The 24,490-nt window shown below is 57.7% G+C and overlaps 1 protein-coding gene across 1 annotated transcript; it reads left to right on the plus strand.

Annotated features, from left to right (window-relative positions):
* Positions 1-5: 5 nt before the first annotated feature.
* Positions 6-23,328, plus strand: PFKL (phosphofructokinase, liver type). The gene is made up of 22 exons (XM_020979993.1): positions 6-225; positions 3,384-3,457; positions 4,512-4,589; positions 5,977-6,166; positions 7,445-7,610; positions 9,189-9,233; positions 9,921-10,029; positions 11,027-11,122; positions 11,520-11,612; positions 13,020-13,145; positions 13,491-13,555; positions 15,034-15,097; positions 16,544-16,690; positions 16,818-16,888; positions 17,332-17,419; positions 18,358-18,510; positions 19,665-19,829; positions 20,498-20,559; positions 20,879-20,990; positions 21,502-21,601; positions 21,872-21,977; positions 22,466-23,328. The coding sequence occupies exons 1-22, from the start codon at positions 117-119 to the stop codon at positions 22,611-22,613; spliced, it is 2,367 nt and encodes a 788-aa protein (XP_020835652.1). The 5' UTR covers positions 6-116; the 3' UTR covers positions 22,614-23,328.
* The last annotated feature ends 1,162 nt before the right edge of the window (positions 23,329-24,490 follow it).

The raw sequence follows: 24,490 nt of genomic DNA on the forward strand, positions 1-24,490 counted from the left end.
TCCTCCCTTCCCATCTAGGACTAGCGGGCGGGGCAGCCACAGCCTGGACCCAGAGGGGCCGAAGAACCTAACTGAGAAGTGAGTCGAGCGCGCACCTGGACTGGCCGGGGCACATCATGGCGAGCCCCACGGCGGCAGCGTTAGGGGGCCTGGAGCAACTGCGGATATGCGGGGCAGGTGCAGGCCGAGCTCTGGCCGTGCTCACGAGTGGCGGGGACGCCCAAGGTCAGCGGGGCGCCAGGGACAGGGATCGGAGGGCGTAACGGGGTAGGGACCGTCGGGGGCTCGGAGCAGGGTGGGTCGGGCGCAGCTCACCGGGGGAGGGGTCACGAGGTGGGGGGATGGACTGAGACCTAGGCCGCCGTGGGGTGGAAACGGGCAGGGGCGCGGGGGCTTGGAACGGGGCGCAGCCCACTGAGACAGGAGACACGAGGCAGGGATGGGCTGATTACAGAGGCTGCTGGGGGTGGAAAAGGACAAGTAAGCTTGGAGCGGGGCGCAGCCCACTTAGGCAGGCGGCACCGGGACGGGGCTGAGACTGGGGCCGTCGAGGGCTCGGAGCTGGGCGCACCGCCGTAGGGGAGGAGGAGAAGGAGGGCCCCGGGCCAAGGGGCGCCCGCGATCCCTGCCCGTAGGTGGGCGCGGAAACCTGGGAGCCCAAGCCACGCAAGGGGGGAGGGGCCCGCCTTCCTCTTTCACCCCGAAGGCCTCACACTGCGCATGTGTCTGGCCTCGAGTGGGCGGGGACCGCGGGAGGGGGAGGGGCGGGCTGCGGACGTGCGTGTCTACACGGCTCCGGCGGCTGGTTCAGCTATTAGCCGCTGTGGATCCTCGGGTGGTGGGGGGTTGGCGCTGGAACTCGCCGGAAAATTGGCCCCAACAGACTCTGGGGGTGTCAGATCTAAAGCTGTGACATTGACCTCAGCCACTATGTAGTCTAACACACCCCAACCTATTTTGCAGACAGGGAAACTGAGGCCAACTAGGGCTGGAAGGAACTTGGGGTGAGAATTACCCACTGTCACTGGCCCAGACATCCCTCACCCTAATGCTGAGCACTTTACAGGTGGGGAAACTGAGGCAGACAAGAGCTAGAAAGGAGTTTGGTGCCCCCTGTGAGTCACACCAGTGCTGTGATATGGGTAGAAGAAAGTCTGTTACCTCATTTAACAGGCAAGGGAACAGGTAAAAGGTAAAAGGGCTTGGCATGTTGCCCAGGGACCCACAGCTAAGTGTCAGAGGCAGGAAGGGAGCCCAGATGTTCATAGCTCTGCCACCTGTTGGGGCAGAGGAGAGCTGGGGACTTGGGTGGTCATTGGCCAGTCACCTAGCCTTAGTGTCCTCATCTGTAAAACAGGGCTGAGGATGCCCCTGCCTGCTTGAGAAAAAGCAGCCTAGAAATGGGAGGGAGGTGATTAGGAGAAGAGTGATCTTGTATGGGAGGAGGGTGGTTCTGGTAGGGAGAAAGCACCTACTATGTGTTGGGCATGTAACATAAATCCTACACCTACTATGTGCCAGGCACATCACATAACTCCTGTCTCATTGGATCTGAAAAACCACGGGGCAGGGCAGGTGGTATTATCCCCATTTTATGATTGAAAAACTGAGGCAGATGTCAGCTAAGTGACTTACCCAGGGTCCCACTGCTGACAGGTCTCTGAAGCTGGATTTGAACTCAGGTCTTCCTGACTGCAGACTCAGTGCTCTGTGCCTTGTAGTGGCATCAGCTGCTTGGTCTCAGAGCCTCAGTTGTTGGCTCTGTAAAATGGGCACCACTATTCCTGCCTGGTGTGGTCCCATAGCCCCCCAGGGTTGTATAGGGAGCTGCCATAGCCAGGTGGGCACTTGATGAAAACAAAAAGTGAATGGGGAGCCAAGATTTCTCTTTTCTGTGGCCACGATAGTCTTCTAGAGGGACCCTTGGTCCAGACCATCCTCTTCCCCCTTATCCTTGCCCCCTTCTTCTCCCTCCTCCTTCCTCAGGGGTCAGGCAAATGTGTATGTTGCCACATGGTAGGGGTGAGGCGTTGGGCTTCAGGGGAGAGTCCAGCTGCCCCCAGGCCATGCCCAAGCTTGTGTCCTCTGAAGTGCTCCCTCCCCTTACCAAGTCCTTTGTCAACCTAATTCTCATCCCATCCAGGCAGAGAGGGAAATTGAGGAAGGGGGTGTTGGCAGTCAGGGCTAGAACACGGTGAATGTCCCAGGCCTGGCTGCCTTCAGTTGTGGCCAGTTCAGGAGTCCTGCTCAAGGGCTGGAAGCCCTGTGGCCCACAGTCTCTGAGAGTAGATAAGCTTGGCCTGGAAGACAAACCCTCCCCCAATCCCCCTCCCGGATGACCCTCCTCCTTCCCACCTCGGGGCAGAGGGCAATCTGCCCCCCAGGCTGGCTACAACTGATTACTGTTGGTCTGAAGCCTGGAAACCAGGACAAAGACACCAGTCACAGCCTTTGAACTCAGGCTGAGACCCCCCCACTGGCCCCAGGGTTAGACTAGGATCTTTGTGCCCATTTTACAAATGGGCTCCTTTCCAAACCCAAGCCCCTTCTGTCCCCCTTCGCTTCTCCCCACTCCCACCTGTCTTCCTCCTCTGGATTCTGCTGGTTCTATTGCCTGATAACACGGGCTGACAAGATGCCAAGTCAGAACTGGAAGACCAGCTCTGCAGATATGGGGAAACTGAGGACAGGAGAGGGGTAGGGGCTCACCCCAGGTCACACAGTGAGTTCTCCCTGGATGTCCTGGCTCCCTGGTGACATTGGTGGGTGTGGGGGAGAAGCTAAGGGACTTCTCCCATGGCCCATGTCCTTGTCTTATGTCCTAGGCCCAGGGATATCCCCTTGACCTCCCATGGACACTAGGTGTACCTGCCCAGGACCACCGTTGGGGGTGGCCCTTACATCTGTACTGGGTGCAGATCCAGGGCCTGGAGGAAGGCCAGCTACATGCCCCATGTGGACTGAGGCTGCAGGGGATGAGAGCTCCCTGAGAGACCATCTTGGGGGAGGGTCAAGCCCACTCCAGGCAGCAGGAGGAGGGTCCCAGAGGGAATGTTACAGTGGGCAGATGTGAGAACCAACACCCCAAGATGCCTCTGGCCAGTCAGTGAGATGGCTCAGCTGGCCTTGGGAAGCTGCCCATCTCCAAGGTGAGGAAGTGGAGCCTGGTTGGCTGCCGGCTGGTCAGTGATCAGGAGAGTTCAACCAGACTTGCCAGGCCTTGAAGTCAACCCTTTGTTTGGCCTTTCCAAGGGTTTTTCTGCCCAGAGTTAACCTTGACCCTTCCCCTGAGTGGCCTAGGGCGCTTGCTTTTCTCCCTGGGGGACACAGTGTCAGAGATGGGAGTGCCCCCCCACCTGGCTCACTGAGGTGTTTCCTTGTAGGCATGAATGCGGCGGTCCGGGCCGTGACCCGCATGGGCATCTATGTTGGAGCCAAAGTCTTCCTCATCTATGAGGTAGGTGGAGGCCTCGCTGGTGCCTTATAGGGGAGACTTTCCACCATTTGACAGGCAGGGGCGTGAAGGTAGGAAGCCATGGCTGCTGCCTGGGGGGCCGGGGCTGAGCTTGCACACCTCCCCCCACCACCAGCCCTCACGTCCTCCTAGCTTCCAGCCCTGGGTATCTCTGCTGCAAAGATGTGGTACAGAGAGGGAGGGAAGTACAAGGAGATCCCCCTCCTTCCCAGGACAGGTGACCCCATCATCCTCTCGGGATTTGGGAGGGTTCATTTGAAAAGAAACATTGTCTTCAAGACATACTATTTATCTCCTGCTAAGATCCCAGGCCATCATCCCAGGATGTCTGGTCAGAACTAGAAGGGGCCTTTGAGAGGATGGGAGCATGCTTGTCAGTGCTGGGCCCTGGGGCTCCTGGGACCTGTGGGGAGGGGAAGGGAGGGGACTGTCCCCTGGGCCAGATGCATCTCCCTCCTCCCATTGGAGCTGGGGGTGTGGACCTGGCAGACTCAGCTCCTCTTAGGCCAAGCCCCCACGTGGAGGCACTTTGTAAGTCAGACTGCAATCTCCTTGAGGGCAGGTCCTTTGCACCCATCACCCAGAGACCAAGTTAAATTGTTGAGGGGTATCACAAGGTGAATACGTCTCCAGGTGCACATGTGTGCAGGCGTTAAGCATCCTGAACCAGGTAGAACTGGGTCACCGCAAAGGTCAGGGGTATGAGCGCTGGCGGGAGGAAGGATGGGCTTCTCTGGTGACTTGACCTCCCCGATGCACATTGGTTGGGTCTTGTCTAGGCTCAAGGGTCCTGACTTATTCCTGGACCCTGAACCCGGGCTCTGGGTTCCTTGGTGTGGTCCTCGGCCATCTGAGAGGGCTGGGGCCTGGCTGGACCCCTGCTGCTGCATGAGAAGCTCATGACTTCCTGCGGATTCTGTGCCTCCACCAGGCTGTTTGTGGGTTTGCTGAGCTGGTCCTCCCTGGGCGGGCTGGCTTGTTTACCTTTGGCTCCCTTCCCTCACCTCTGCCTGCTTCTCTCCCGTCCTGATTGCAGGGCTACGAGGGCCTGGTAGAAGGAGGTGAGAACATCCGGCAGGCCACATGGCTGAGCGTCTCTAACATCATCCAAATGGTAAGAGAGGCCTATGGGTGGGCTTGGTTCATGCAGGGACTGGGCAGCTGGGGGCAGACTCATCACTGCAGTACAACCTATAGCTGGCTCTGTGGCCCAGCCCCCCACCATTCCCTGTGCTCTCAGGGTCCCTGAGCTGCCCAGATCAGGGAGGAGGAGCTGGCTTTCTGGCCTTGGTGACCCTAGGCCAGAGTTAGCAGGCACACCCCCCCCTTCCCCCACTGTGACTCTGAGGTCACTAACCCAGTCTGGCGGCTCCAGGGAACTCCATGAGGGCACCAGTCTGGCCCCGACTTCTTTTCGTGGGGGGCTGCCTGCAGTATCTCGCCCCAATAAAGGAAGGCCTGATGAGCTGACATAGCAGGCTTATAGCTGCCCAGCTGCTACGTGGCCAGAGGCAGCTGTGACCCACTAGATCTGGGAGGCAACAGGGCTCACTCCCTGTCCCTTGAGCTTCCGCACTGAGGGGGAGCAGCAGTGTCTTTGTGCTCAGGTACCAGCTGGAGGCCCCGGGTGCTGCTCCTGCCCCCTCAGCCTTCCGTGTCTGAGTGTGGCTCTCACCAATCCAAGGAGACCTCCTGGAAGAGGAGGCATGCACTTGGTGGTCCTGTCCCGTTCTTCCCCCACTCCAGCTATTAGACTGGTTTGGCTTTTTGGGGGACAGTCATCACTCCTGGCTCCTCGGCTCTCAGGGCCCCTGAGCCTGGTGTGGGCAGCCCTCCCTCTGTCTGTCCATGCCCGGGAGCTGCCTGAGCTGTCAGTCCCCACTGGCCCTTGCTCCCTCCTGGCCTTTCCTCTTCCAAGTGGAGGGTCCTGCTGGGTTTTGAGTCCTGAGCATGCATTTCTCCAGTCTCCACTGGCCATGTGGATGACTTTCAGAGCGTAGGGCAGAGCCAGGTCGTGGAATGTAGCCAAGCTCATAGCCCTTGATGTCCTCCTCCTTGGAGGTGCCAAGGGCTGACCTCAGGGGATGGCTGGGCCTCGGGGGCGAGGGGGCAGAGCCCTGTGCCAAGGATGTCCACGTGGGCAGGGAGAGGGAGAGCCTGGGGGCTGAGTGTAGACAGGAGATGCCAGGAACAAGTCTTGGTGGGCTGGTTAGGGGTCAGGCCAAAGGTGGGAGCTGCCAGCGGATGGCTTGGACAATCAGGACCCTTGATCCTGGCATCGTGCTTATGAGTGCTGAAGGGGGCTTAGCTCGGGCATCGGGAGCACGGGTGGTGGGGAGCCATCCTTGTGTCTGCTGGGTGAGGGTCACCCTATTCTCAGCATGAATCCCGGAGTGAACAGGCTAACTGGAAGAAATCCTCCTTTGCTTGTTTGAGGCTGTGTTCTTCTGTTGGTTGGTGATGCCTTTGCTTCCCCTCACTTGGCTGTCCTGTCTCCTCAGGGAGGTACCATCATTGGCAGTGCCCGCTGCAAAGCATTTACCACCAGGGAGGGCCGGCTGGCTGCCGCCTACAACCTGGTCCAGCATGGCATCACCAACCTCTGTGTCATTGGTGGGGACGGGAGCCTGACAGGGGCCAACATCTTCCGGACGGAGTGGGGAGGCCTCCTGCAGCAGCTGGTGAAGGAAGGTCAGAGGGGCTGGGCTAGGCTGGGTCCTGGGGCAGGGTTGAGGGCGGGGGTGGTGGGCAGACAGGCAGGTCCCTGCTAGCCTTAGTGTGTGCTAAGCTGGCCCTGACCCCCCCCACTTTAGCCTGCCTTTAAAGTCTAGTCCAAGGCTCCCACCTCCAAAATGCCTGGTGGGCCCTTGCATGTACTTCCTGAGGGTATCAGAGGCCTAGGTAGGCCTAGCTTCTCTGGGGGCCTGTGGGATGGTCATCCCCATGTCCTGTCTCCCAGCCCCTTCCATAGCCCCTCACACAGCTGGTGCCCAGTAAATGCTTTGTATTTTTAAAATCCAGGTCTCATCTGCCTCCCCTGAGTTCCTGCTTGCTTGTAGTCTTAACAAGCTGCCTGGGACCCTGAGGGAGAGTAGAGGCTGGTCCAGGGTCACCCAGCCAACATGGGACCCAGGCAGGATTGATGGGAGAAGGCAGGCCCTCCCCTGATGGTACTAGTGGGGCTGCTTTTCCCAGCTACTGTTGGCTGGTTGGGCTCCCTCTCACCCCCTTTCTCAGGCTGTGGAGATTTGCCATTCACTCAACCCATAGAGACCCATTTTTTGGGTGAAACTGAGGCTCAGAGGTGGAGAGTGACTGATGCTGGTGGTTAGAGAGGAGCTGAGGGAAATGGGGCTCCTTGGGGACTGAGGGTGAGTGAAGGGAGGGAGGCAAGTGGCCTCTGGAAGGAAGGAGCCCAGGCTCTTAAAGGCAGAGGACCTGAATTTGAATTCCGCATTTGCTGTTGACTGGCTGTGTGATCTGGTGAACCATGCCTGTTGGCATCCAAGGTCACATGGCCCATGTGGGTCAGAAGTAGGACTGACTCCAGGTCTGCCTGGCCAGTGGAGCAGTGTTTGAATCCAGTTCCTTCTGATTTAGTCGACAAGCATTTCTCAGGTGTCTCCTGTGTACAGACTCTCACAGGAGATGTTGAATGACTATAGTCCTCAAGAAGCTTACAGTCTAAAGAGGAGCATCTCCTTAGTGCCAGAGGCTCCTGCCAGCCAAGCCTAGCCCTGCCTTGGGGGTGTTCATTCACCCTTGTCTACACTGATCCTCCACAGTCTTTGCTGAGAGGAGGGCCATGACGGCGACCTGAGCAGAGCTAACTCTCGGGGAGGCTGTTGGGGCTGGGACGCTGAGCACTGGAGGGCCAGAGGACGGTCAGTGGCACCTGGCTGAAGGCTGGGACTGCCATCCATCCTCTCAATCCTCTCTGGCTCTTTTTTCTTTCTTGCTTTGCCTCAGGCAAGATCACTGAAGATGTGGCCCAGACTTATTCACACCTCAACATCGTCGGGCTGGTGGGTTCCATCGACAATGACTTCTGTGGGACAGACATGACCATTGGCACTGACTCGGCCTTGCATCGCATCATGGAGGTGATCGACGCCATCACCACCACGGCCCAGAGGTGAGGGAGCTGCCACCTGGCTGTCTTTCCTCTGTGTTTTTATCTCTGAGGCTCCATCAGGGCTGGATCAGCACCCTGGTCAGTGCATTGCTTGGCCCCCTGGGCACTGTCCCAACCCTCTGTTTTCCTCTCCCTTCTAGGCACCCTGGTCTCCGGCCCGCCCTGTGCCCATCTCCTTCCCCCGCATGAGGCTTGGCTGGCCAGTGTGGGTGCTGAGCCATTGTGGGACATGGTGCCCTGGGAGGGCAGCATCCTCACTGCCCCCCAGGGCTTGGCTAGGGTGTTGCTGGGAGCCTCAGATGAATGAGGCCCAGAGATTTGAAGTGATTTGTTCAGCCATATGACATAGGACAACTGAGTTGGGATTCAAACCTAGGTCCTATGGTCTTTCCTCTGTGTTTTTATCTCTGAGGCTCCATCAGGGCTGGATCAGCATGATCAGCACCTTGGTCAGTGCCTTGCTTGGCCCCCTGGGCACTGTCCCAACCCTCTGTTTTCCTCTCCCTTCTAGGCACCCTGGTCTCCGGCCCGCCCTGTGCCCATCTTCTTCCCCCGCATGAGGCTTGGCTGGCCAGTGTGGGTGCTGAGCCATTGTGGGACATGGTGCCCTGGGAGGGCAGCATCCTCACTGCCCCCCAGGGCTTGGCTAGGGTGTTGCTGGGAGCCTCAGATGAATGAGGCCCAGAGATTTGAAGTGATTTGTTCAGCCATATGACATAGGACAACTGAGTTGGGATTCAAACCTAGGTCCTATGGTCTTTCCTCTGTGTTTTTATCTCTGAGGCTCCATCAGGGCTGGATCAGCATGATCAGCACCTTGGTCAGTGCCTTGCTTGGCCCCCTGGGCACTGTCCCAACCCTCTGTTTTCTTCTCCATTCTAGGCACCCTGGTCTGCTGGCCCCAGCCCTCCAGGGCAGGCTTGCCAAGCAGGTCATGCGCTGGGCACACCCCATCAGTAGGGCAGAGAAACGTGGGTGTAACCGTGCCCCAGAGGACATATCAATGCTCTTTTCCCAACCTAGGTGGCCCAGAGCTTGGGTCGGATGAGGCAGACCCCCGCATGACAGGTAGAGGAAGGGTCACAGAGGGTCCAAAAGCCATGCCAGAGGCCTTGGGCAGAGTTGTTTACACCACGCCAAAGAAAGTAGTATCTAAGCAGCCTTGATTAAGCTCTTATGCAGCCTTCTTAGACAGGGGAAAGGGAAGTGGGTGAGTTCCTGGGCTGTTCAGAGGCCTGTGAGGGTTTTTTTTTGTAATGAGCAGACAAGTGGTTGGGGGAAGTGCAGTGCCAGAAAAACAGAAACAGAATCAAGCAAATCTGGCCCCAAATGGTGTCAGTTGGTTCTCTCCAGGATCCCCTCCCAGCACCTGGGTCTCCCTTTGATTGTCCGTTTGCCCTTGGGGGTGTCCCTCATGAGCTGAGCAGGGATGGCAGCTCCCTCCCTGCCTGCCTGGCACTAGCCTCAGCCAAGGGGCAGCATCCAAGCCCTTGGTGGGGAGGGGAAGCATGGCCGAGACATGGGGCTGGAGGGCGGGGCTTAGCAATGTGCCTCATCTCTGTTCTCCTTTCCTCGTAGTCACCAGAGGACGTTTGTGCTGGAGGTGATGGGCAGGCACTGTGGGTAAGGGGAGCCTCCGATAGCAGTGGGTGGGAAGCAGAGAGGACTGACCAGCCTAGGGGAGGGTTTGAGGTACACCCAGGGTCCTTCCCATGAGGATCGGATAATGCAGCTGAGGCTAACCACGTTTGAAAGATGCTGTCCACGAAACAGGTGTGTGCATGTGTGTGTGTGTGTGTGTGTGTGTGTGTGTGTGTGTGAACACACGCACACTGAGTGCAGAGCACACCGCTGGGGGCAGGGGGAGCAGGGAGTCAGGAAATTGATTTGCTCAGAACTGACTCTGAGCTTGATAGGAAGAGTCAAACCTGAGGTTCTAGAGATCCCAGATCTAGAGGTGCAGGGTCCAGCCTAGCCCCTTTATTTTACAGAAGAGGAAACTGAGGCAGGGGAAAGTTAGAGACTTGCCCAAGGGCACAAGTGCCAGAGCTACTACAGAAGCTAGCCGCTTCCCACTGAGGCCCTCGAGTGAGGAGGGGGGGGCTGTGAAACCTTTCTGGATCTCCTTGGAAAATGAGAGATTTGGGGTAGGGGCCCCAAGGGCCGGAGACTCTCTCAGCAGTGAAGTCTCTGAGCCTCTTGGGGCCACAGAGCTGGCAAAGGTGGCAGTGTCAGGTGAGGGTTCCCGGGGTTGGGGGGGGCAGCGGCCTTGCCCCCTGCCGGCCCTCACCTCCCACCCCGGCTTCCCAGGTACTTGGCTTTGGTATCAGCCTTGGCGTCAGGTGCCGACTGGCTCTTTATCCCCGAATCCCCCCCTGAGGACGGCTGGGAGAACTTCATGTGTGAGCGACTTGGCGAGGTGAGTGCCACCCTCTGGCAGCCCTTCATTGGCCAGCTGCTTTGGGATGGAGGCAGAGGCAGACACATGTCCCACCCACTTTCACAGGCCCTGCTGCCCATCATTGGCCTTGAGTGGCATTCAGCCAGCAGTGGCCTAGTGGACGGAGTGGTGGGCTTGGAGCTAAGCAGTCCTGGGTTCAGATCCCACCACACAGAGTTTTATGATGAGCCCCTGAACCTTAGCCAGCCCCCTCAGACCAAGTCAGTAAGTCACGGGGCTTGTTGGCCTGAGAGCCAGAGAGGGGTGTTCTGCATCGGACCAAGCCCCGAGTTCTTGGGCCCACAGCACCAGTTGCCCTCTACCTGGCCCCAGGGGCGGCTTCTCTTCCCGCCTCTCCGGGCTCCGTCCCTGCCCTCTCCTTGTGCGGTGCAGTCTGTGTGCCCCTGGCACTCTTTCACCCGTTTCCTTGACTGTCTTCTCTGGGGGTCCGGTGTCCAGAGAGCACCCTCTGATGGTTAGTGAGCCTGCCCGACGGGCCCAGAGCTTCCAGCGGCCTCTTCTGTTGGAGGGGTGTCACTGGGATGCAAGTTCACTGGCCTCTGCCAAGGCCAGGTCCGGGCCTGACCACTGACATCCTAGGGCTCTCAGTTGGGCCTGGACTCAAGGCAGCGTTCAGGAGTGGGGAGGCTCAGGGCTAACTGCTGGGCCGCCCAGTCCTATGCCTACAGGAGAATAGAATCTCCCTCTAATGTCCAGGCTGGGAGCCTCAGAAGGCATCCTGTCCAGCCCCTTCATGTCACAAAGGAGGGGGAGACTCAGGCCCATAGTCTCAGGGAAGAGATTTGCCCACACGTCCAACAAGTCGCAAGCCTGGGTCTGTATGACCTTGGAAAAGTCCCTTCCCCTCTGAGCCTCAGCTTCATCTGTGAAAGGGGGCTCATCCGCTCTCATCCCAGGCCAGGGCCTTCAAAGAGAGTGTGAGCACAAGTGAGTGAGAGTCCTCATTGCCTTCCAGACTCGGAGCAGGGGATCCAGGCTGAATATTATCATCCTTGCAGAAGGTGCCATCGACCGCCATGGAAAGCCCATCACATCCACATATGTGAAGGATGTGAGTACCTGGCCGAGGCTGGCCATCCTGGTCCGCTGAGGCCTGTGTGATAAAGGTCTGTGTGTTCTCTGAACCCAGGTGGGTTTAACTGCAGTCTGAAAACACCAGGAGCAAGAGCACGGCTGCCCACTCACCAGTGGCTCATCTGTCTTGGGACCCTCAGTGTTCAGTGGCATTTACCTGCTGACCAGGGTACCCCCAGCCACACTGAGCTCCATGACTGCCTGCCTCTCATTGTCTCCCCCCCACACCTTTCTGGTGTCGGGCGGCACAGACCTGGGCACCAGGGCCGGCCAGCTAGTGCTTGGCTTTCTCCAGGGGCTCCCTTGAAACCCAAGTGGGACCTCAGAGTTACGGCCTCAGGGCCTGACATGGAGTCTTACCTTCTCCTCATTAGCTGGTGGTTCAGCGCCTGGGGTTTGACACTCGGGTGACTGTTCTGGGCCACGTGCAGCGGGGAGGGACGCCTTCTGCATTTGACCGTGTCTTGGTAAGTTTTCCTACTCCCCCTGTCCACTCTGTGTGTGTGTCTGTGTCTGTGTGAGAGAGAGCCACAGACACAGAGAGTGCATGAGAGACCATGTCCTGTTAGGCAGGCTTGCTTACACTGACCACGTGTATGCCTATGTGTGCCCCATGGATGCAGTATCAGTGTTTGCTCAATGGTGTGTGTGGACATCCTGGCTGGAGACATGGAAAGCTGGCTTCTCCTCACTGCCTGGGCTTGGCAGAGTTAGTTCTCACCCCCATTCTGGTCCCTTGGGAGATACGCGGCAGGCCTCAGAGTGCAGAAAGCAACTTTTCGCTTTTAACAGGCCATTTCAGGCCGTGAGGAGGGTGGGTGTGGAGCCTCCCACAGGCACGTTAGGAGCTTGGTGTCTGGTTGTGGACATTTGAGGCCTGGAAAGGGGAGGAATGGGCGGCACAGCTTCTTTTTCAAGCATTATGCCTGCTGGGTGTCTGGTTCTCTGGCCTCCATTTAGCCTCCATAGCGATGTGCCAGGTCGCAGCTGCTTTCCTAGGAGGGGGCTGAGTGGTAAAGGGGCAGATGGCTGTTGCCCCTCCTTGAGAGAGATATTCCCTATCCATTTTCCCCAGGAAACGTGGGAGTGAGCATTTGTAGCTGCTCCAGTTTGGGACATAAGGAAGTATCTGGAGCAGCATGTGCACTGGGTGCTTGGGAGATCTAACTGGGGGTTGTGAGCACAGTATTGTGGAAGCATAACAAGTGCTTATGTTGAAGAATAAATGAAGCAGGGGAAGCAGAGGGGCTGGTGTTCTGTGGGTGACTGTGGAGGCTGAGGATCTGACCACTTCACTAACAAAGTACTGTGGGAGGGAGCCAGACAGAAAGCAGACAGTGGGCAGGTGGAGTGAGTGGGAACCTCAGAACCCAGGAAGCTGGCAGGCAGGCCCATCGCTGTGGGAGCCTTAGGGCTGGAGGCCCGGCAGTCAGCACTGTCCCTGGCTTGCGTCTCCTCCAAGCCCCCTGGCTCTGTTTGATGGCCTTAGGCATGCCTGGCCCTGGCGTACACCAGGTTGGGGACTGCTCAGAAAGATGGGTTCAAGCCTCTCCCCACTGGACCTGTGGCTCAGAGAAAGCCAATCCCACCTCCTACTGGTAGACATGGTGGTCTTCCTACTTGGCCTGGGGGCCAGATAGATCTCTAACAGGGAAGGCCTCTGGATGCAGCGGTGCTTGGGAGAGTCCCAGACCCCGCATTGGGAAGGAAGGAGCAGCCTCTGTCAGGTTTGCTGTCCAGGTCTGATTTGGCACATTCCCACAAGCATGGCCATGCTTAGCACAGTTTTACACGCTATCTGGGTGGGAAGGAAGGGCAGGAATTGGGAGGGCATTTGGGCATCAGTGCAGGTCTGGCCACTGTGTCCTCCCCAGAGCAGCAAGATGGGCATGGAGGCTGTGATGGCCTTGTTGGAAGCCACGCCGGATACCCCAGCCTGCGTGGTGAGCCTCTCCGGGAACCAGAATGTGCGGCTTCCACTGATGGAGTGTGTGCAGGTGGTGAGTATCTGTGGCCTGGGGCGCTGGAAATGGGGAGGGAGGGGCATGGAGGCAGGGCCCTTCACAGGGTTGCTGAATGGCCTGGCAGCCGGACAAGAAGGGGGCTTTTGCTGACGAGCTAAGGTGCCAGCACAGGCTTTGGGGCCGGGGGCGGGGGAAGCCTGCGCTTTGATTCCCTCACTTTAATTCCACTTCTCACCTCAAGAAAGAACTTGTGTGTGATTCTTGGACCTCCTTCCCCTCCCCCACTCTCCCTAGAGATGGGAGGCAGGTAAAGGGGGCCAGGGGTGTGTTTGGGTGGGCCATGGATGCCTCACCCCCCTCCTGTGCTCTCTCTCTTTAAAGACAAAGGATGTGCAGAAGGCCATGGATGAGCAAAGATTTGATGAAGCCATCCAGCTGCGGGGGAGGTGAGAGGCAGGATGAGCTCATGGGCCCAATGGCGTGGACCCAGGTGGTGTGGGCCCAAGTGGCGTGGACCTGGGTGGTGTGGGCAAAGATTTGATGAAGCCATCCAGCTGCGGGGGAGGTGAGAGGCAGGATGAGCTCATGGGCCCAGTGGTGTGGGCCCAAGTGGCATGGACGCGGGTGGTGTGGGCCCAAGTGGCGTGGACCCGGGTGGTGTGGGCAAAGATTTGATGAAGCCATCCAGCTGCGGGGGAGGTGAGAGGCAGGATGAGCTCATGGGCCCAATGGTGTGGACCCAGGTGGGGTGGGCCCAGTTGGGGTGGGCCCAAGTGGCATGGACCCGGGTGGTGTGGGCCCAAGTGGCGTGGACCCGGGTGGTGTGGGCAAAGATTTGATGAAGCCATCCAGCTGCGGGGGAGGTGAGAGGCAGGATGAGCTCATGGGCCCAATGGCGTGGACCCAGGTGGTATGGGCCTGAGTGGCGTGGACCTGGGTGGTGTGGGCCCAAGTGATTTGGGCCCAGATGGTGTGGGCTGAAGGAATCTAGGCAGGGCCATACTTTGACTGTTGGCTAACTTCATCTGCTCATTGGCCAGAAGGCCCTGAAGAGGCCACCACACTTAAGCCCCCTCATTTTACACAGGAGGAATGGGAAGGGAAGTGCCTCGCTCCAGGTCACACCAGTAGTAAGCGCAGAGGGCCCTGACTCCAGGGCTAGGGCCAAGGCTTCGCCACGGGACAATGCTGTCCTGAGTTGTGGGTGTCTTGTTAACTGCTTTGAAGTTCAGTTTTCTGTGGAGGTGGAGACACGCTGTTCAAGATGACCACACATCAGCCCTGGCAGATTCACTTACTGGTGATTTGTCCCTGGGTCTCCTTGGCCCTTCCCCCACCCCAAGACTCAGTACCCCAGATGGAGTCTAGAGAGAGAGAGAGGCAGCTCAGAGTCTGAGCAGGCTCTGGCTGCAAGCGGCCTGTGGCTGAGGGTTAGAGCCTGCCTCTCATCCCCGCTCTGTGCCTCACTGCCCAAGGTCTCCTTCCCCATCTGTGAAGTGGGTATGGTAAGTGCTGGTCCCAGCTTGAGTAAAGTGGCATCTTCCACAAAGCAATGAAGAAGGTGGTAAAAGTATCCCCAACCCACTTTGTGGATGGGGAAACAGGCTGGAGCAGGACAGTGACTTGCCCAGGGATTCACAGCTTTTTCTTTCTTCTCTCTCTCTTCCCCCCCCACCTCTGTCTCTCCCTGCCTCCATCTCTTTCTCCACCCCCCCCCCAAATTTCTCACTTTCACTTCCCCCAAGCCCTGTTTCTTTCTCTCACCAGGAGAGGAGCTAAGACTCCAGGTCAGGTCCCGGATTGACCCCCTGCACCATCCCCCTGGAACCAGTGCATTTGTTTACACACAAGAGTCTGGTTGGTGACCGGAGGCTAGATCTGGGCATCTGACCCTGAGGTTCTTCTCCGGCTTTTTCCTTTGTAGGAGTTTTGAAAACAACTGGAACATTTATAAGCTGCTGGCTCACCAGAAGCAATCTGAGGAGAAGGTGAGGCTCTCACGGAGTCTCTGGGCTGGGAAGGATCCTTGCTTTACAGGCCAAGAAGCAAGGTAGCAGACAGGGAGAGAAGGGAATTGGCCACGGCCCCTGTGCCAGAGGATCCCACCTGGGGAGTGCCTCCCATGTGAGGCAGGCACCTACCTTGGCCTCAGGGGCCCTGCTCTGGCTGTCCCCATCAGCCTCTGAGGCACCTTCCTTGGCACTGGAGATGGGCCCCGCCCCAGCTGTCACCCAGGCTCTGTGACTGCACCTTTGCTGGAGCCAAACTAGACTGCTGGGAGAGGCAGGGCAGGGGAGGGGGGCAGGGTTCTGATTCCTTCTTATTAAACCAGTAGGCTTCAACCAAGGATTTCCCATCTTACCCCCTTCTTGTGGAGAGGACTAGATGAGAATAAGCTTAGATAGATTCAGTCCGGTTGGGGGGGTGGCCCAGGAGGCTGTGACCTGACTGGCTAAAGGCACGTTGGCTGGACTGAAGTTGATAAGGGGACTCCCTCTAGGAGAATGAACATAGCTACAAAAACCCAGCTTCCCAAGCACGGGACGGGGAGGCCTGATGGCCAGAGGGGTGGTGACCCAAGTTCGTCCAGTGTCTTCTGCCCTGCAGACCCTCCTCCAAGGCTGCAGCTCCGTGCTGGGTGCCACAGAGGCAGCATCAGGAGGAGGGCAGCCAGCATGGCCCGGAGCCTGGAGTAATTCAGGCCCTAGGAGGCCTGGGGGACAGGCCGGCCGGCCACATGTCCCAAGGGCTGCCTTGTGGAGAAGGGACTAGGCTTGTGGGGGGAAGGGAGGATGAGGCCCATTTAGGGTTGGGGGGGTTGCCTCTGGGCTCAAGGGTTCCAAGCAGAGGTGGTTCTAGCAGAGGTTCCTTGGGCATTCCTCCTCCGGGTGGGACTCAGTGGCCCCAGAGGTCCCTTCCACGGGATCTTGGGTCTGGACTGTGAATGTCTGCCTCCCCAGGGCTACAGCACAGCCTTCTCCTCTTTCTGCCCGTGGGGCACTGATCAGAAGTCATTTGGGAATGTTCCGGTTTGGGTGGAAATTAAGTCAAGTATGTAGGAGGCAGAGGACATCAGGCTTGGGCCCAGATTTTTTATTTCACTAGTGTTGGGGAACTCTGGGTATGCAAAGTCCTTCTGCCAATGCTAATGGTGCCCCATCTAACTTAGCATCTTAGCATTTGCCAGAGGCTCTTGCCCAGGGTCACATGGCCAGCATGTGTCAATAAATCCTAACTCCCTGGTCAGCCCTCGACCATGGCAGTCCACTGCTGGCTGTGCTGGTCCCCTGGTAATCTCACCAAGTGGTACCTCCCTCATTCAGCAGCAGGCAGTGTGCCTTTTCCCCTTTGGAGTAGCCTTGGCCCAGAGAGGTGAGGTATGGGGGACACTGTGCCTGGACCTCAGACTCCTGGTCTTTCTCCCCTCTGCCCAGAGTAACTTCTCCGTGGCCATTTTGAATGTGGGGGCTCCAGCCGCCGGCATGAATGCTGCCGTAAGGTCCGCAGTACGAACCGGCATATCCCAGGGGCACAAGGTCTATGTCATTCATGATGGCTTTGAAGGCTTGGCTAAAGGGCAGGTACGTCTGCATGGAGGAGGTGGGCTGAGAGGCCAGGGCCGGGCCCCCAGGTGTTGCTGGCCCAGTCTAGCCTCCACTCCTCAGAGCTGTCTCCCCGTGTTTGGTGACCTTCCCCCTCTCTCTGTAGGTGCGTGAGGTGGGCTGGCATGATGTCGCTGGCTGGTTGGGGCGAGGAGGATCCATGCTCGGTACTAAGAGGTCAGCACTTGGAGAGCCTGCATCCCAGCAACCAGGATGGGCTCAGAGGCTTGAAAAATTAACAGTCATCTCCTTGTATGTGGAGACCTCCACTGTCGGAGCTCACTACCTCCCAGGCAGCTCAAGCCCCTTAGGGTCCACTCTCTGAGCATCAGGAGGGTTTTCTTCCACATTAAATGGAAATTCTACCAATTGGCTCTGTGGGAAAGGGGGGGAAAATCTCACCTGGGCCGGGGGGGCCTAAGCTTGACTTGCTTCTATGGTTCAGAGCTGGTAGGGTGGGGTTGGGGATGGGGATTATGATGCCAGTAATCTTGGCCTTGGGGAGGATGCTTTATAAGGAGATGTCAGGGTTTGGGGGCAGCCAGTGTGCCCAGGCAGTGACGGATCAGGAGTCGCTGGCTCCATCCAACAGCCTGCGAGTGACTGGTCTCTGGTTACAGAACTCTGCCCAAAACTTGCCTGGAGAAAATTGTGGAAAATGTTCGGACTTACAACATCCAAGCCCTGCTGGTCATTGGTGGCTTTGAGGTGAGATCTCCTTTGGGGCCCCAGGGAGTGGGCTGAGCCAGCAGCAGGCCTCTGGAAAGGTGCGTCTTCCCTGAATCAGCAGGAGACAGTGGCAGGGCCAGAGGACCAGGAGCTGGGCCAGGCAGTCCTCAGGCCCCAGTGAATGAATGGATGCTTAGAGCAATCCTGGTCACTCCCCGAGGCACAGGGACTAGAGGCCTTCATGGGGTCAGAGCTAGTCCTGAGGGGAGTGCGCCACTTCCCCCAGTTGGCCACCCTTCCTCCCCTCAGGCACTGAAAGGCCTGAGGAGGAGGACAATATGGAGGCCAGACGTAATGGGGGCGGGGGTGGAGACATTTATTTTAGAAGGGTGGTGGTTTTTCCAAGCATTTATCTTCTCCCCCTCCCACATTCTCTTATTGGAAAACTCAAACCCTTATAACATACGTGCACTTGTGCCCATCTTCCATCCCTGGGTGGGGGGAGGCTGGTCCCACGCTGCACCCTTGGGCCTCCGCAGTGGGGAGCTCTTCATTGAGAGGGTTTTCCCCAGTCTTTCAGACTCGGTTGTTTTTCTTGACCATGTGGTTATTGTATAACTATGCCTGGCCCTTGCTGGCCCAGATGTGGACAGGCCAGGCCCCCAAAACAGTACTGTGTGAGTGAAGGAATGAATGAGCAAAGCTTTGATTAAGTACTTGCTCTGCTTGGCATTGGGCTTAGCTCTGGGGATACCCACAGAGAAGTCAGATGGTTCCTGCTGGGCCCCCAGCTCTGGTGTGGGCAGAGCCCTGGTGTAAGCAGGCCCTCTCAGGCTCTTGGGCTCCACCGATCACTCTTTAGAGAGGAGCAGGCAGAGGGAGGCCTAGGGACATCCCAGGAGGAGGGAGGCAGGGCCCTGGAGACCACAGAGGCCCAGGGTGGGGGGAGTTGCTGGTCCATGCCTCTTCTCTGCCAGGCCTATGAGGGCGTGCTGCAGCTGGTGGAGGCCCGAGGTCAGTATGAGGAACTCTGCCTCGTCATGTGCGTCATCCCCGCCACCATCAGTAACAACGTCCCTGGTACCGACTTCAGCCTGGGCTCGGACACGGCCGTCAATGCTGCCATGGAGGTGAGGGCAGGGCACCTGGGCAGCAGGGCCCCCGCTGGGGCTCCTGCTTCTCTTCCCTCTTTGCCCTCGGGGCTCTGGACCTCCGCGGCCTTCGCAGTGCCTGGCTCATGCCCTGTCCTGAAGGGCATGTGCGGTATGCAGTCAAACCCTTCCTTCCCTTGGCCTGAGGTGCCTTTGCAGGACCATGTGGGGGTCTGGTTTTCTGGTCCTCATAGTAACGTCTTTTAAACACCTGATGCCGAGGTGGTCCTGGCCTGGTGGGTTCCTCAGAGGCTCAGGGTTCAAATAAGCAGGTCTTTTACTAAAGACACTTTAATATCCCTAGGGGGAGGCCAACCTCAACGTGATTAAAAGCAGTTTGGGAAAATGAGAGGAGAAGAAAGCTCAGGCCGAGGAGGAGGGGAAAGGCACCTTCAGTGGGAGGGTCCCTGACAGGCCCTCAGATGCTCCTCTGACATCCTAGAAAAGCAAAAAAAGTCCACAGTGGGGTTCCAGATCATTCCAGGAGTGGGCTCCACCACAACCATTCCAGACATTAATTCACCTCCCTAATGGGTGGGCTTCTCCTCTAATTCCAATTCTTTGTTACACAAAAAGAGCTGCTATCAATATTTTGATACACGTAAATCCTTTTCTTCTTTTCTTGATCTCTTTGGGGTACAGACCTTGTAGCAATATCACTGGGTCAAAGGCGATACAGTTGTATAGCCCCTTGGGTGGGCAGAGTTCCACACATCATTCTACAGAATGGTTGGACTCAGCTTCACTAACAATGTATCAGAGTACCTATTTTCCCACATCTCTTCCAGCATTTGTCGTTCTCCTTTTCTGTCATGTTAGCCACTCTGAGGGGTGTGAGAGAGTGCCTCAGGCCAATCCCTCTTCTTACAGATTGGGCAGACAGGGCTTAGGGGGTGGGGGAAAGTGACCCTCATAGGGTCGGTAGGAGATGGGTCACGATGTTAGCCCCTTGACTTGGGGCTCTTGGCTTCCACCTGCCCTCAGGTGCATTTTCAGTAGTCTTGTGGCTACAGTGGTGGCTGGGTTTGTGTTAGTAATGAGGCACAGGCAGCCTGCCGAGGTGCAGGAACCTCGCTGCCCCTGAGAGGGAGGGAGGGAAGGAGCGTCCCATCCCTCTCCTCTCACCTCCACAGAGCTGCGATCGCATCAAACAGTCGGCTTCCGGCACCAAGCGGCGGGTGTTTATCGTGGAGACGATGGGGGGCTACTGCGGGTACCTGGCCACGGTGACAGGCATCGCGGTGGGAGCCGATGCTGCCTATGTATTTGAAGACCCCTTCACCATCCATGACCTGAAGGTGTGATGGCAGTCATTGGCGGGGAGCCCAGAAGGAGGGAACTGGGCATGGTGGGTTATGGAGGAGGAAGTCTGGAGAGGGGGCAGGGCTGCCCAGTGTCATGTAGGATTTGAACTCAGGTCCTCTGCCTGAGCCTGAGCTCCTCCTTGAGCACTTGATGAGGCCACAGTTGAGCCAACCAGCCAGCGGCCAGGAAGGTCCACAGAGCAGAGCTTTGGGGCCTGTTGACTGTCCCTTGCTGACTCGGTTGGTCCTTCTTGTTTCCTGGGCACTGGTCTTATGGCCCCTTCAACTGGAAGCGCTTGGAGGGCAGGGCTGTGGCCCTGATAGCAGCTCCCTGAACTTGTCATGGCAGGATTGGCAGGGAGGTAGTCCCGGGGCAGGCTCTGTGGCCTGGGGAGAGTGGGTAGGCCAGAAGGGAGGCCCAGCTGGACAGCCCTGCCCCTCCTGCAGTCCTAGGGCCCACCCCAGTTGTGAGCTGCCATCCCCTTATTTGGTGAAGAAATGGAGAGAGAAACGAGTTATTTTCAGATGTGGAAACTGAGAAGCAAAGACCTGCAGCTCCTGGGGAAGGAGGGGGTGGTCTCTGGGGCCAGTGTGCCCTAGGTGGGCTCGGGCCGTCGGCTGGAAGGGTCACCCCTGGAACATGGCTCCCCCATTTCCTTCAGGCCAACGTTGAGCATCTGACAGACAAGATGAAGACGGATATCCAGCGGGGTCTGGTGCTCCGGTGAGTCCCCCTCTCCCTCCAGGAGTCTGCTCTCAGATGTGGGCCCTGGGGGAGCCAGGCACAGGCAGGAGGTCAGCGGACAGCATAGCAGCCATCACCAGGGCAAGACCCTGGCCTATTCACGAATGTGAGCATTCTAAGCCCAGGGAACAGCCAGGGCAAAGGCGTGGAGGTGGGGGATGGCATGTCAGGCCAGCTGCGCAGGGGAAGAGGAAGGGGTCAGGTGGTGGAGGAGGGTGCGTCTGAAGGCAGCAGTGAGCCCGCGGATGTTCTAGGGGAGGAGAAGGCCGGCCAGTGAATTATTCCCATCTCTTCCCAGGAATGAGAAGTCCCATGAACACTACACCACAGAGTTTCTATATAACTTGTACTCCTCAGAGGGGAAGGGCATCTTTGACTGCAGAACCAACGTCCTGGGACACCTGCAGCAGGTGCGCACTGCAGCCATCCTTGGCGGACCCAGGCGCCTGCTGCAGGGTCCGCGTCCCACCCTTCCTGGGGCCCTCTTCTTTTTCTCTTGGCCTTGGGTTCTTTCTTTGTGAAGACTGCGAGGTGGACCTAGGGCCTCTGTGGGAAGGAGGGAGGGCTTTCTGCCCGGGGCACAGTGCACAGGCAGAGGAAGGGACAGTGAGGCCCCACCTTGGGCCACTGTCACTACTGGGATTCCAGGGGGTTAGCTAGAACTTTGAGTGAATGAGTGAATTCAAGATAGTCCCATTTTGTACGCAAACAAAGTTCAGAGGTTAAGTGATTTACCCAAGGTCACACGGCCAGCATCGCAGTGGCCTCAGAGATTATCTGGGATTAGAAACCAGGCCTTTGACTCCATGGCCTCAAGCCTGCTCCCAGCTGGATGTAGCTTCTGGGTCCAGCCTCTGGGTGGGTGCCTGAGGGTCTGCCCTCATCGACTTCCTTAACCATCCCTTGGCCGGATCTGCACAGGGAGGAGCCCCCACGCCCTTTGACCGAAACTACGGCACCAAGCTTGGGGTGAAGGCCATGCTTTGGATGTCAGACAAGTTGCGAGAGGCCTATCGGAAGGGTGCGTGCCAGGACCCCCATCCCAGCCACCTGAAAGCCTTTGGGGGGAGCTATAAATGTGGGCATCCCGCTCTCCACACTCCTCGAGGGATCAGGAGTCCACTTCCCCCGCCCAGCCAGGACATGGCACATTTGCCCTTTCCTTCCCTCCTCCCTCTGTCCTCTCTCCTCCCTTCCCCCTTCCTTCTCTCCCTCCCCATTCTTTTCCCCTATCTGTCACCCTCTCTCCTCCTTCCCCTTCCTGCCTTTTATTCTGTGCTTCTCCCTCCAGGGCGGGTTTTTGCCAACGCTACAGACTCGGCCTGTGTGATTGGCCTAAGGAAGAAGGTGGTGGCTTTCAGCCCAGTCACTGAACTCAAGAAGATCACGGATTTTGAGTGAGTCTGGCTTGATCGCTAACCCAGAGGGTTAGCAAGACAACCCTTTTGACCGCAAAGCCTAGGCAGCTCCTGCTGCCCCGCCCAAGAGGGAGGGGAGAGAAAGCTCCCTTCTAGGCCCTGTCCCCAGCACTGAAGTGCTGCCCACCCTTCCCTGCCCCTCCTGTCTCCACACTGGCCTCCTCAGCCTAGGTCCCCTCCAGGCTGCGTTCATCAGCCACACAGACATGTCCTTTTATGGTAATGGGGGTGGGGGCTCTTTTCTTGCCCTTACTGCCTTCAGGTGGGGCCAGGCAACAGGAGGAGGGCCGGTGACAAGTGGAAAGGGTCTGAGGAAGCTTGGCGGATGGGCTGCTGAGCTCCAGGACAGGGCGTGGTCTTGGGGCCAAGGCCCTCCAAAGGGCACCCCACTGGAGAAGGTCAGAGCCGGGGGAGAGGGGACCCCACCAGGCGCTGAGGCCACTCCCTCTCTTCTCTGCCCGCCACAGGCACCGCATGCCCCAAGACCAGTGGTGGTTGGACCTACGGCTCATGCTCAAGATGCTGGCCAACTACCAGATCAGCCTGACTGAATACGTCTCTGGGAAGATGGAGCATGTGACCCGCCGCACCCTGAGCATTGAGAAGGGCTTCTGAGTGGCGGTGTTAGCCCCAGCCTCCCCTTCCCCCCTGCCTTCCTCACTAGCTCCGCTGTGGGTGCACTGTCTGGAGGCAGCGTAGTGTGTAGACACGACCCCTTGGGCATGTCACTTCCTTGCTACATGAAAGGCAGGGTGGTGTCACCATCTACTGTCTCCAGTCCTTCGCATCTTAGCATTTGAAGAAAATGTACCAGACCAAAACCAGGCACTCTGTGTAGTTCGGGTAGCATAGACTCAGAAGCCAAGTTCGTCATTATGTAGTTGGGGAAACTGAAGCTAAGAGTGGGGGAGTGACCTTTCATTGAAGCTGGAAGGGACCTTAGAGACCCTGATGGCTGAGCACCTCATTTGACAGATAGGTAAACTGCGGCGTGTGGTGGAATCGTGGAATCGTCTGGTCTTAGAGTTGTTTCCCAGAGCTGCTAGGATGGAGGACAAAGTGAAGTTCCCCATGTCACTCAGCCGAGGAAAGGCCCGGCCTTTGTCCACACTGCTTCTCCCCAGACCTGTTGTCCATGCCAGTGTGGGGGAGAAGCACCCTTCTCTCCCAGGCATTAGAGAACACTGGCACCTGCTGGAGTTGGGGTGGGCATGGGGCTCTGTCACTTCAGCAGGAGCTGGCCGCCTAGAGCCAGGACCTCGAGCTGTGCAAACATTCCTACTGTGATCATGCTATGTCTGTGTTAGATTAAAAACCTATTGATGAGCGAGCTGTGGTGTGGCTGAGGCTCTTGTGCCAAATGGGACCAAAGGAGGGGACCTTGGGGAGGCTGTCCTGGCTGAGCCCGGAAGTGGGGGTGTCAGGAGAGGCCCAGAGACAGCACCACTGGGCTGGACAGGCAGCCCTGCCTGCTGCTGCCCCCTCCAGAGGCCGAGGCCCCTTGGCAACAGCCAGACATTGGCTGTGCGGGCATCTGGGCAGGTCCTGAGGCCACACAGATCCCCGACAGCCGGCTGGGTGGCAGCTGCCAGTGGGGTGTAGAGTGAATTATGGTTTCAGAATTACCAAACCTGCCTTCCCCATCCCTTCTCCCTGGAGCCTAGGCTCAAAACCCTGGGGTTGTGCAATTGCCTTCCTCCCATCAATCCATGTGTCCTGTCAAATCTACCTCCCGCCAGGCCTCAGCTCTGACTTCATGTCCCTTGTTTACACTTCCTGCAGTCCTGGCTAGTCTTCTGCGGGAGGCGGGAAGGGGAAGGAGGACTGGGACCCTAGAGGGTTAGGAGCACAGAGAAGGGATGGGTGGAGCAGGAGAGGAGCTCAGTGGAGGAGGGGGCGCCTGAGGAGGGAGCTGTGGGGGTCCCAGGATCTTGGTGCTAACTGAACAGAAAGCTCCTCTACTTATCTGGCCATTGTTGAATACTTCTGGTAATGGGAAGCTCACTTCCACTTGTGGGTAGCTCTTGTTTGCTTGGATCCAGCCTAAATGGGCCCCTTGGCACCACCCCCTCCATTCTGCCCTCAAGCATGCCACACACTGGTTCAGAGTCAGGTTTTTCAGTTCTCCAGTCTGTAAACATGAAGTACCTACTGTGTGCCAGGCACTGTGCTCAGTGCTGGGGATACAAAAAGGCAAAAGGCTCCTGCCTTCAGAGCTCACACTAATAGAGGGGACAATGTGCAAATATGTACAAAGCAAGTTCTATACAGGATAAACGGGAAACTGGGGAAGGCTTCTTGTAGGAGGCGGGATTTCAGTTTGGACTTCAAGGAAGCCAGGAGGTCAGCAGTTAGAGTGAAGGAGGGAGAGGATTCCAGGCCTGGGGGATACCAGAGAAAATGCCCAGAGCTAAGAGATGGGCACAGCCAGGAGGCCAGGGGCACTGGATCGATAAGCATCAGCAAGTAAGGTATAAGAAGGCTGGAAAGGG

This window comes from Phascolarctos cinereus, unplaced genomic scaffold (genome assembly GCF_003287225.1).
Source record: "Phascolarctos cinereus isolate Bilbo 61053 unplaced genomic scaffold, phaCin_HiC Scaffold_5;HRSCAF=322, whole genome shotgun sequence".
Classification (NCBI taxonomy): Eukaryota; Metazoa; Chordata; class Mammalia; order Diprotodontia; family Phascolarctidae; genus Phascolarctos; species Phascolarctos cinereus.

What these genes read in the sequence shown, in the direction of transcription:
- PFKL (XM_020979993.1), top strand. Translation starts at nt 117, where the DNA reads ATGGCGAGCCCCACGGCGGCAGCGTTAGGGGGCCTGGAGCAACTGCGG. An exon ending in GCCATCCAGCTGCGGGGGAG is followed by an intron (nt 13,556 to 15,033) that starts GTGAGAGGCAGG and finishes TTTCCTTTGTAG; the next exon opens with GAGTTTTGAAAACAACTGGA. An exon ending in TGGTCATTGGTGGCTTTGAG is followed by an intron (nt 17,420 to 18,357) that starts GTGAGATCTCCT and finishes CTTCTCTGCCAG; the next exon opens with GCCTATGAGGGCGTGCTGCA.